This window comes from Charadrius vociferus, unplaced genomic scaffold (genome assembly GCF_000708025.1).
Source record: "Charadrius vociferus isolate BGI_N301 unplaced genomic scaffold, ASM70802v2 scaffold225, whole genome shotgun sequence".
NCBI lineage: Eukaryota > Metazoa > Chordata > Aves > Charadriiformes > Charadriidae > Charadrius > Charadrius vociferus.
This window is the reverse complement of record NW_009648638.1, coordinates 1,314,083-1,326,023: the sequence shown is the minus strand read 5'-3', so window position 1 is coordinate 1,326,023 and position 11,941 is coordinate 1,314,083. Positions and strand designations below refer to the sequence as shown.

The 11,941-nt window shown below is 45.7% G+C and overlaps 1 protein-coding gene across 1 annotated transcript; it reads right to left on the bottom strand.

Moving 5' to 3' along the window:
• Positions 1 to 7,813: 7,813 nt before the first annotated feature.
• SRSF6 (serine/arginine-rich splicing factor 6) lies at positions 7,814 to 11,934 on the bottom strand. Its single transcript, XM_009886334.1, has 5 exons — positions 11,879 to 11,934; positions 10,350 to 10,477; positions 9,917 to 10,125; positions 9,474 to 9,563; positions 7,814 to 9,354 (listed from the first exon to the last, which is right to left on the bottom strand). The coding sequence occupies exons 3-5, from the start codon at positions 10,117 to 10,119 to the stop codon at positions 8,991 to 8,993; spliced, it is 657 nt and encodes a 218-aa protein (XP_009884636.1). The 5' UTR covers positions 10,120 to 10,125; positions 10,350 to 10,477; positions 11,879 to 11,934; the 3' UTR covers positions 7,814 to 8,990.
• Positions 11,935 to 11,941: the final 7 nt, after the last annotated feature.

Here is an 11,941-nt window from a genome sequence, read left to right as displayed (position 1 = left end):
GTGTGCGCCCCCCCGCCGCAGGATTTGGGGGAGCTGCCTGGCGGGGACGGCGATGGCGATGGCGATGGGGGGGTCGCCATGGCAACGCCGCGGAACCCCCGTACCACCCCCACCCCCGGGGCCGCCCCCCACCCCGCTCCTCCAGCCCGTTTGTCCCCACCGTGCTGGGGACCCCGGGTGGCACCAGGCACCCTGAGCTGGGGGGTGCCAGCATCCCCCCTCCGCACCGGGGCTGCCAGGTGGCTGAAACACCGTTTTCCACTGTTTTTCTTCTCTCTTGGGTTAGATGGGACAGGGATGGGACAGGACAGGGGGCCTGAAAGCCAGAAGCTGCTTTTTCTCTAAAGTCACTGGTGTTAACCTAACCCCGCTCGAGAGCAGTCAGACTGCAACACTGATGGCACTGTGTCCTCCTCAGCAGCCCCAAAACGGCACCCCGGACCCCAAACCAGCTCCCTTGGAGCCCAAACCAGCTCCCTGGGCCTTCTCCGACCAGGAGAGGCATGGGCTGCCCCGGTGAAGATGGAGAAACCTCTCCTCATCATCATCACTCATACCGCAGGCTCAAAGAATAATGGGAGAACGTGAACACAACATACTTAGGAGTGTTGGGAAGTGAAAGGACCGCTCGAACTCTTTCTCTGGAGGAAACGCAGGACTTGCTCTTGTACAAAAGCCAGGGCAGCTTACCTGCCCACCTGTTGGTATTTGATGGCCTCACAAGAAGTATGTCTTTTAGACACTTACACAACATCTGTCCCACTGACTCGCGGAAGGTGGGAGTGGAAGGAGCCAAGACTGGAAGCACAAGGACTAAAGTGCACAAAAAGCTGCTGGGAACAGCCCTTGGTGGGTGTTGGATGGCCGGGGAGAGGCGGGTGGCTGCACACCCTGCAGCCAGCCCCTGCCGCAGCCAGCCCAGCACGAGGGCTGGTCCCACTTGCTTTCGGGGAGTGCAGGAACAAGCTCTGTGTTTCTAGTGTAAGTATCTGCCAGTTTTTTGTCACCTTGAGTTTTGTACTCCAACATTTTTAACTCGTGAAAAAAGTTGAAGTCAAAGACTCTGATGAAGCAATTAGATCCTGAAAATCAGGAAGTCACAGGTATTTCCTTCGCAGCTACTGCCGTCTTCCCCCTTTTCAAACAAACCTTCAGTGGCACAGTATAGAAAAAAGGTCTTCCCATATAAATCCCTTTATGCTGCAGTGGAGGTTCAAATAGATTCAAATCAGGAACAGAGTGAAACTCTGTCACTTGAAGGGCAACTCAGCATTTACCTTCTCCCACTGGTTCCCTGTTCCTGGCTATGCTTGACATAGGAAAAAAAAAAAAAAAAAGGTGAATTCAAAATGAGGAATTCCTGGGAAACAGCTTCTTTGGGTGAAAAGAGACATCCCTGGCTTCCCAGGGAGCCCTCTGGCTGATTTAACACCAGACCGTTTCTCCCTCTTGTGCCTCAACTTCCATTTTTGCGACCTCTACTGTAAAGCATCTTAACTTTTACTTACAAACTGGGGGACGAGAGGCTGGAGAGCAGCCCCATGGAAAGAGCTGGGGGGGTTGGGTTGATGGCAAGTTGAATAGGAGTCAACCTTGTGCCCTGGTAGCCCAAAGGGCCAGCCATACCCTGGGGTGCATCAGGCACAGCATCGTGAGCCGTCGAGGGAGGTGACTGTCCCACTCTGCACTGCACTGGTGCGGCCCCACCTCGAGCACCGTGGGCAGTTTGGGCACCTCAACAGAAGGGCATCAGACATCGGAGTGTGTCCAGAGGAGGGAGACCCAGACGGAGGAAGGTCTCCAGGGCAGAGACTCAGGAGGAGCGGCTGAGGTCGCTTGGGGTGCTCAGCTTGGAGAAAAGAAGGCTGAGGGGCGCCCTCATGGCAGTCTGCACCTTCCTCGAGGGGGGCAGCGGAGGGGGAGTGCTGATCTCCTCTCTCTGGTGACCAGCGACGGGACAGGAGGAAATGGACTGAAGCTGTCTCAGGGGAAGCTCAGATTGGACATGAGGAAAAGGTTCTTCACTGAGAGGGTGGTGGGTGCCTGGAACAGGCTCCCCGGGGAGCGGCGCGAAGCCTGTCAGAGTTCAAGGAGCATCAGGATGATGGCTCTTAGGTTTGGTTTTAGATAGTCCTGCGAGGAGCAGGGCGTTGGACTTGATTATCATTATGGGTCCCTTCCAACTTGAGATATTCTATGATTCTATGAACTTCTTAATTAAACTTAGCTCTTAGTAATGCTTTTATTTAATTTATTCTGACATGGCTTATCGGTCTCGGCTGGGGCATTAATACCACCAGACCCAACTAGTGCAGGCTGCTGCAGGGCTGTGCTTATCAAGTGGTGCTGTGGGATGTGTTGGGCCGGCATCCCTCCCCACACATTGTGCTGTTCACAGCATGACGGCATCTGCGGGGGGCTGTGCCTGCCACTCCTGTCCTCACCCACATTCGCATCCCGTACGCATTTGACCCCAAAGCCTGATGGGGACCTTAAAAACAGAAAGCAACAGGAGTAAGTTTGGAATACAAATGGGCATCCATGGGTTTTATTCCCACTGGGCAAATCACTGCAATTCTGCGCCACAGTTCCATGCTTTTGATTATGGGGAACTACAAAACAATTCTGCTCTGGATTGTCAAACGTACATAGGGGACGCCTAAATTATGGCAAATGGTGGATTACACTTTCGGCTCACAGAGCAATGATTTTTAATTGTCAGCAAATAGACCCAGATGAGGTAAATGGAGAAGCTCTTCCAAAATGTTTTCTCCTGTCTCCCCAGTTACTGTCAGCGCTCACTCCAGGCTGAGCGGCGCGCCCGTACCAGAGTGCTGAGCAAAACAGGGGATGCCACCCCAGGGCAGTTGTTGCACCCCACCATCACCCCCCAGTTAATTGTACAGCATCACTGTTGCGCCACTGGCATCATGAGAGACTATTGGCTGTATTATTTTCCTCTCCTGTTGGTGCTGAGCCAGGACGCCAACACTGAGCGGAACAAGGAACACAAACGCTGTGCAAGGGAAAGCTTTTTGCACCTCACCCATTTCTAGGAGAAACCTCGCTCTTCGACTGGGTGCACCTGCACCTTGTGATTATAGCATGCAGATGAGATGTGATCCATTTACACTTACTGACTTAATGGCACTAACTTTTCTCGTTCACATTTCCAGGATAATCCTGTTCCAGGAGCTGCACACACCGGTAATAAATTTGCCCAGTTAATTCTGCCCACGACTCCATCCACAAGAGTGCACAGGCAGCATCTTCCAGTCGCCTCCAACCCTGGTGTCACCCACAGAGCTTTCCCTCCACTATTTGCAGTATTTTGGACTGTAATCACTGTGCTCAGTTCTTCCCCAAAGGCAAAACGTTGGAGCAAGGCTTAAGCTTTTGCTTTGAAAATGAGTAAAATTACTAATTTTTAAAAATGAATATTTGACCTATTCTAAATTAGAGGACCCTGCAGAAGTCAATTCCGGTGAACCAGAGGGAGAGGATGCCCTTGAGTTGGAGAATCACCCAGAATCACATCCAAAACGAGTATTAGTATGAATTGTTACGAGGTACATCCCAAAGCATGTGTTACCTGCAGACATCTTCCTACTGCCACTACTTTTTCAGTGGTATGGGTCACTCCAACTCCTGTGATCTGCTCCTTCTCATATAGGACCACACCTACATTCATCCAACCTACTTAGACACATTATTGACAGATGTAGCTAAAAGGGTAGTTTATGAGCCAATTCAGATCAGTTTATTTCAATTTTTTATTGGATTACGAAACAACCAAAACTTTCACTCTGACATCTACATACACATTTAGCAAAAATAATAATGCGTGAAGAAGCTGTGAGAGTTAAGAGCCCACGTTCCGCTATTTGATTCTTCCCACCTAACCTCAAAACTCAACACAGTGGAAAAGGGCTGATGACAACGTTAACAGATGCCGTTATGATCCCATGAACAGGTAGTTAAAATTCTCGAACTGTTAATAGCTGCCACTACGCAAAGCAATGTTCCTGTATGTTTTGCTTTTCACCTTTTCAGGTAATGCATTCCTATTCACATTAAACAGACATCACAAAGCGCATGAGAAACACAGCAAAGATCTGCTAATTGTGTCGCTGGAACTTCACCGTCTTATCAACATTAGAACTATGCATCTTTCAAATGATCACAGCATTTTGCATCATCTCTCGGGGGCACACCGAACATGAGCTCAGCCAAATTTCCAGGATTTCCAGGCTCCTGAGCTGAATTCCTGCTTTCCCAGCTCTTGCTCTTTGACTTACGTAATTGCTCGGTGAATGTTACAATGCCGGCCTGAACGAGACGTGAGCAGGAACTGGACAGTTCGAGCCATTCCAGGTGTGAATAATAAATCCAACAATCCTACTTTAAATGCCCCTCCACATCGCTCACGCACAGACAGCTAGAGTCTTGTTTGGGACAGAGTAATCTCCCAATTGTAAATGGAGTCTAAAACTGCAGCATTGAGAGGTAGAAATGTTGTAGCAGGCAAAAGGAGTGTCACCTATTCTAGCCATTACAGTTTCACTGTACGCGTAGCAGTATTGTTAGGTGAGGTACTTATTTTGGTGTACATCCAACACAAAAGTTGTGCTCTTGCTTATAGCAAGCCAACACACCGTACCCCTTTCCTCTTAGTGAGGTCATGGCAACGGCCGTTTCAAAGGGTACGTCTTGTGACAGCACATTTTAAAGCGTGTTCTTAGTCCATCTTTTTTAAACGATTTCTGACCACTTGGCATGAAACAGACCTATATGGCTGCCTGTTAAAGCACGCTGATGGCACAGGGGCTCGCTGAAGCAGAACCACTTGCATGGACTGGAATAGTAGCATCAGCTTCTGAAAATCCCACGTTGTGGCCAAGGTAAGCCTTTCTGGGCCTCAGCATCAACGAGGAGGTAACACCTCTCTTCAGCTGTCCCCTTCGCTGGCTTTGCAGACAACCAAGTTGCCTTCATTGCCAGCTAGGTGGTTCCCGTAGTCCCCTAAAGCACAGCCCATGTCAGGCTTCAGGACTGGAGTCAGTCACCCAGGTCAGGAATAATCACATTTTGCAGCTTGCTTCCTCACCAGACCAGATGCATTAGGGATTTGTCCTCTTCTCTATCAAAGCACCAAGCTAGAAGCCAAAGTATGGAAGAAAACACCTTTTTGAGGTGGGAAAAAAGAATTCTCTTTTATGACCTGCTGACATGGGCAGTGACAGAGACCAAGTTCAATGCATGTAAATGATGGGTCACTCAGAAACTCTGAGCAAAAATGAACTTTGTTTAATTCCAGATTTCCCCATTTGTGTGTGATAGCCAGCGTCACTGCTGTCCGAGGGAAATGGCGCAAGGAAGAGTTCGATTCGCTTCCAAGGCTACAAGTGGCTTCACAAAAAGCACTGACTCACCACCTACGCAAGGGACAAACACTTTCCAACTGTCTGCCAGGGTTTAAGTGGGACACACATCTAACTTCAAAGCAGGTATTTTACACCACACGAATCATGGATTTAAGGACGGAACTTGCATTTATGTCAAACACCAAAATACAGGGAGTGATGCTTTTTTAAATACAGGAAAAAGCTCTGAATAGACTCCAAACACAGTTATGATTCTAAGTTTCACTATTTTTTTAATGGTAGTGTTGATTTCTCCTTCACAACTTGCTATAGGACACTCACGTTTTAAGTTAATCCTGCACTCCACAGTTGATGAGAAGGCATGTTTCACTTTTGTCTTTTTAAGAACAAATTTATATTGCTTATACCAAATGCAGGGAGAAAAAAAAAAAAAAAGTCCAGAGGCTTAATACTAAAGCACATCCCTGAAGATGGCTCCACCCTTAGGTCAAAAACTGAGATACGAGCAATGCCAGGTGGTTTTGCCATCGACTATTGCTACTGCTGCAGGCCAATGCAGAGCACATGCAACAGCCGCAAAGCGCAGCACGTATGCAAGTCCTCTGCCATCTTTTACTCTTCTGTGAAGTTTAAGACACATATCCAAGCCACGCTTTTCTAACACCTACAACACATCTTGGAAATAATCCCACTCATGATCACAGATATGCACCAGACCAAGTGTCTTCCACTCCTACAAAAAAAGCGCTGACAGAGGCAGAGGGATTACAGTGTTTGGGTTTTGTTGGTGGGTTCTTTAAAGTTATCGCAAGCCTTGCACTTCACTGCAGTGGCTCTCTATCTGGCACTACTGCAATCCTACTAGCTTTCCAGAGGGAAAAAAAACAGAAGGATCCAAGCCGTGCCAAGGAATTCCTGCTTCATTTGCACCGTAAAGGGGCATTTCCCTTTTGCAGAGCAGCCAAGGGAGTCATCGCATGTGGCGGCAGCAACACAAAAAGAAATCTTCCATATTTAAAGGAGTTACAGGCAAGCTGGTTAAATCCAATCTAGGCCCTTGCTGTAAGTTAATTCAGGAATAAAGATGACTTCAAACATAACCATTGTCGTAACAACCTCATGTCAGAAAGTGAATATAGTAGGTGAAAGCCATTGCCATACATCATTAAACAATACTGGTGTGCTAATGGCTACTGTAAGGCCAACACATTCTCATGCTGGTACTGGAAACTGGTTTTAGAAACCAGCCGTTACAAGTATGTACAAGCATGTGCAAAATAGTCATTGTTAATATCTTGGTTTATTACTCCAAAGACACACGGAGACACTGAAAATATGCATATATACCTTTTAATCAACTGAGCTGTGAGCTCAATTCTTGTTTTGAGAAGTGTGATATATCTCACTGAAGCCCCCTGGAGGCTCATCAAAGAGGAGCAGTTCTCCAAAAACTGACCTACTCCATGATCAAGAAAATCAAGGGGGCATAATGCTTTTGTGTCAAGTTTGAGAGAGGCGATTCTTTCCGCAAGTGGAGCTTAGGGCTGTAAAACTGCATTAAACTATCGTTGCATAGTCTGACTTGTGCAGGAAGTGCGCAGTACTCCCCCCACATTTGCAATCCAACGCACAGAAGGTACGGCCTGCAGTGATCAGACCTACAGCATACAATCGTTCTAGTCATTATACTTAAATGCACCTTAACTAAAACAGCTTCATTTTTTTTAAGAAAATTACTTATCACAAACTAAACACAGGCCTCACCTCATTCCAGGTGCAGAGAAGGGTGGATTTAGTCATGCCAGAAATATCTGTAAGATTCCACAGTTATACAGACAATCATGGGGAAACCTAGCTTGGCAGCTCAAATACAGCTGCTTTTCCACACTCGGCAGAGAAACAGCATGGAAAAGTGTACAATCCAAAAGCAACAGTAACCTGATCTTACAGCAACACAAGCCATGTAATCACTTCCACTCAGGTTCCGTTAGGAACGCAAGCTTATCAGGCAAAACCAGCTTCACGCCTCCTGGGATCCCTTCCTGTACGAGCACGGCTACTTGCATGCAACAGGCAAAAGCTCAAGCTAGATATGATGAGGAAACGGCAAGAAATCAAATATTAATTTAAGAGAAATGTTTAGATCATAAAGCAATTCCAGGAAAGAAATGTTGGCATGAAGTCGCATTTGAAGATGCACTTGATACGCTCCTTGTGCCTGACCTGAACCTGCACCTGAACACGTATGAAGTTCTGACCAGAGGTGCTGCTTCCACATCCAGTCACGCCATTTCAAGAGCTCCCAAGTCTCTTACTAAAACAAAGAGGTTATTCCAGCAAAAGACAGTATAAGTAAGTAGGATAAATTGCAATTTCCCCAGCACAAGAGGCAGAAACCCAATCCCATTACACCGCAATAAACACAAGAGTCTGAGTCACCAATTTAATTTTATACAAGTCAAACTACACATTGTATAAAGAGTACAAGGCAGTTCTAATGTTTGCTATTGCATGTTACAAAAAATCAATTTAGCTATAAAGGGGAATTTTTGGGATGAGTCCTATTCCACAATTTAAGTGAATTGGCAACTGTGGTTTAGCAAAGCCTTTGTTAAGACTAGAACTCTAGCTCAAAGAGATTACATTTCCAATAAAGGTCAGACTTACACACAATAGGATTATAGTTCTCCTAGTCTGAAGCAAAATGTTAACATAAGTGAGTCAAAAAGGAGGGAAGACAAGTTTTATTTACCTAGTTTTCATATCCAATAGGTATTTAGAGGCTGACAAACCATACAACATACTAGTGACTTGGACCACATCCAAGAGACACTTTAGTGTCTGACAACGGAGTGACACTTGATATTCAAGCAAAAAAAAACCAACCAAAAACAAACGTCAGAAAGCTTTCATTCTTTCAAGTTTGAAACGTAGGATTTTTCAGCAATACTGTATAATACAGGTTCCAGAGTACCTTTATTACCTTTAATACAGTCACAGTATGGGGGGGAATGTTCTTTTGGCAAGTTAAGATACAACACAAACGCTCCAACTTGAGTTTATTGCTGGTCTAAAAATCTTCCTAGTATTGTTACTGGTTTATATTGTTTGCAGCCTGCTTCCACAAATTAAGAGAAACCAGAGAATTATCTGACCTGCCCTGCAAGGCAATCCTGCCTTTGGTAGCAAGCTGTAACCTATGAAGCTAATGATATCCATAGTTCTAAAACCATGAAAAAAAAAAAAACAGGAAAAAAAATGATACTTTCAAAAAAGCCCAGATTTAAGCCTGTTTATATTCAATTTATTTTTAATATAAAAACCACTTTGCACTTAAGAGTAGTTAAGTTACTCCTGCGGAAATGCTATAAAATCAAACTTTTAGCTGAATTTCTACAAAAGGGGGACTTTTCCTGCTTTGTACCACCATCCCAATCTTGTATTTTCAAATTTGGGATACAAATTAAACCCTCATGCCTTAGTTCTTAGGCCATTCACTCCTGCAAGAGAAAAAACCAACTTCTGAAGTACTAACATAACACTAATGGCCTGACAAGTAGGAAAATGTTCCGTAATAGTGTGCAATGTAAGAGGAGAGTTCTAGTCTTAATCTCTTGAACTAGATCTTGATCGTGAGCGAGATTTTGAACGAGATCTGGAGCGGGACCTCGATGCAGCTCTTTTGGGTGGTGACTCTGAACGAGCCTTGGCAGATGGCTGCTGCTGCGGAGAATTGGAACGAGACCTGCTCCGTGACCTGGACTTAGACTTAGCATCTCCTTTACCATTTTCTTTGGGAGATCGAGACCTGGACCTGGATCTGGACCGAGACTTCTCCGACTTCTCCTTGGATCTGCTGTGCGAGCGTGAACCCCTGTCAGACTTGGGTTTCGATTTGCTCTTTGATCTAGACTTCCTGCTTTTAGATCTGGAACGTGAGCGGTCTTTGCTTCGTGACCTGGATTTAGATCTTTCAAAAAGAGACAGAGTTTATTCCGCATGAGCTGAAGTGTACTTACAGCAGCTGCAAATATCTATCAATTAGTAAGTAGCAATTCCTGGACTAACAGAAAACAATGTATCACTTACCGTGAGCGGCTTTTGGAGACACTACGGGACCTGCTGCGGCTGCTCCTACTTCTACGACTTCTGCTTCTAGACCGTCTTCTAGATCGTGACCTAGAAACATTTGAAGTGTAGTTTGTCCCTTATTCTTTGTCTGATGTGCCCTGCTATGCTGTCTAACAGAGAAAAGCTGCTAAAGTTCTCAAAAACAAGTATGGCCACATCAAGATGTACCATCAACCCACCTAGATTCAATATACTGTCAATGAATTACATTGGATGTCTCACATGTGAAAAACTCTCAAACCTGGTTTTACTGTATGACATAAAAGAATGTCTTCTACATTACCACACACCCTCCTATTCCTAAAACATCAACTGAAGGTAAGCATTGCAGGCAGGGCTACGTACACCCGTCCTTAGTCTAAGTAGTCTTGACGCAGAGAAGGATGCATCCTGAGAGTTACCTTGACCTGCTGCCAGAGTAAGATCGCCTGTGGCTCGACCGTGGCTTGTCTTCAACCAGCCTGATCTTCCTGCCGTTTATCTCTGTGCCATCCAGTTTGTCCAGGGCACGCTTCATGTCCGAGTAAGATCGGAACTCAATCACTCCTTCATTCGTACGTTCTTTATGAGCATCTGCATAAGTTACCTCACCAGCTTGCCTCATGAAATCCTTGAGGGAGTAGATGAAGAATAACGTAACCATTCCACAAGGCTTACGCTCTGCAAGAATGCTTAAGACAAGTCTGAGCAAAAGTAGCATTAATTGTGTGTAAACATTCATGCACAAATACTTCTCAATTACTTCTATCTAAATCAAAATGAACATTGATATTAAAGGAAGTTGTTGCTTCCCGCTAGTCACAACAGGCTCTGCGGTAGAACATTAATACATACTTTCAAATCCTGCCAACTACAGCGACTGGAAAGGTTTTCAACAATCAGTCTGTACTCTGTACGAACAGGCGGTCCGTATTTATCTCTTCCAGATTGTCTCCGACTGCTATAGCCGCCACCACCCCCACCTTTATTGTACAAAGAAATAAAGTTAGATGGTCTCCTAGCATGACAAAAACTAAATGTTCTGAAAAAGTTAGTTAAACAGTTATATTTACTGGAGTAGGACTTTATTTCTCTAAGCCTCCAATAAACTTTGCAATTTTGCCATAATCTATATTAATGGCAAATCAAACAGACTAAAATCCTACAAGTCTGTGCTCCTAAGATCTGTTAGAGAGTGACTGCTCCTTATTAGATTCACCTTGCTAAGTTTTATTTTACAGAACATTGTAAAATATAAAACTTAACTGATTACATGCATTTCTACATTTTACAAAAACGTTTACTAGTTACACTAAGTACTTACATCACAGTATGAGGTTTTTGGTGGTGGTTTGGCCACAAAACACGCAAGGTAACAGTCACCTAGTTCAGTTTAACCAGTTTTGTCTAACCCTTGGAATCCTCACCATCACCCTGCGTCTAATGGCAAAAGGCTGCTGTCGTCATGGCTTCCGGTAAGGTCAGCCAAAGGGTCATAGGGCAAGGGTCACACAATGTATGGAAAAGCCATGGCCAATCAGGAAAGGCAGTCATCTTAGCCTCAGTGGACACAGCCTCAGCCCCACTGGTCACTTTTAAATTGAAACATCAAGGACTTGTTAAAAAGTTTGAATTGAACATGCAACAATTTTAAACAACATACATTTGATTCTTTTCAAAAAGACAGATACCCGCCCCCCCAAACACCAAGCTTCAAGAGAATACTAAAAGATGAACCTTAGTACTTTTAATTACAGTACTAGGCCACTTAAGTTCTATATAGCTCAGCTCAAGAAACTATACGAGTTAGCTGAACATAGAAATATTTATCCCCCACTTAGTACAACAGATTCCTGCTTGAAAACCTCCCCCCACCCCTTCCATATATTCAACTGAAACATTCACATGAAAGTTCACAGCTGAGTGCTTCTACCCCAATTATGCAACGGTATTTATTCATTAACATCAGTGATGCAACACCACTGTTTCATCAAAATGCTCCCAAGAACACCGGAGCCCTTAAATTAGCAGAGCATACCGTTTCTAATTAACAAGAAACCCTTTCTAGAAGGCCACAATTTTGCGGCCAGAACTGCTTCACGTATTTGCCCCTCCTAAGTTTCTCAGGGGATACCCGAGCGCAACGCCGGTGCCAGGAAAAAGGCCTGCAGCACCAAGGCAGCAGACGGCCTGCTCCCAGCGATGCGCCAGGCATCCCCCGCTCCCAGGGACAGCGACACCCCCGCATCCCCCACCAACCCGCCCCCCAAAGCCCCAGGGGACTCGGTCCCGTCCCCTCCATCACGACTTGCCGCCTCCCCTCGCCTCCTGCCCCTCGCCCGCAGCAGCCCGGAAACCCCGCAGGAAGACGGGCCCGTACTCACTGCGACTACTGTAGCTGTACCCGTCCCTGTCGCGGCGGGGGGCGGGGGGGCGGGCCCCGAGCA

Excerpts from the sequence above, each read along its gene's own strand:
- SRSF6 (XM_009886334.1), bottom strand. The coding sequence starts at position 10,119 with ATGAGGCAAGCTGGTGAGGTAACTTATGCAGATGCTCATAAAGAACGT. Across the intron at positions 9,564-9,916 it reads TACTCTGGCAGCAGGTCAAG|GTCACGATCTAGAAGACGGT; the intron begins GTAACTCTCAGG and ends AAATGTTTCTAG. Across the intron at positions 9,355-9,473 it reads GTCTCCAAAAGCCGCTCACG|ATCTAAATCCAGGTCACGAA; the intron begins GTAAGTGATACA and ends TCTTTTTGAAAG.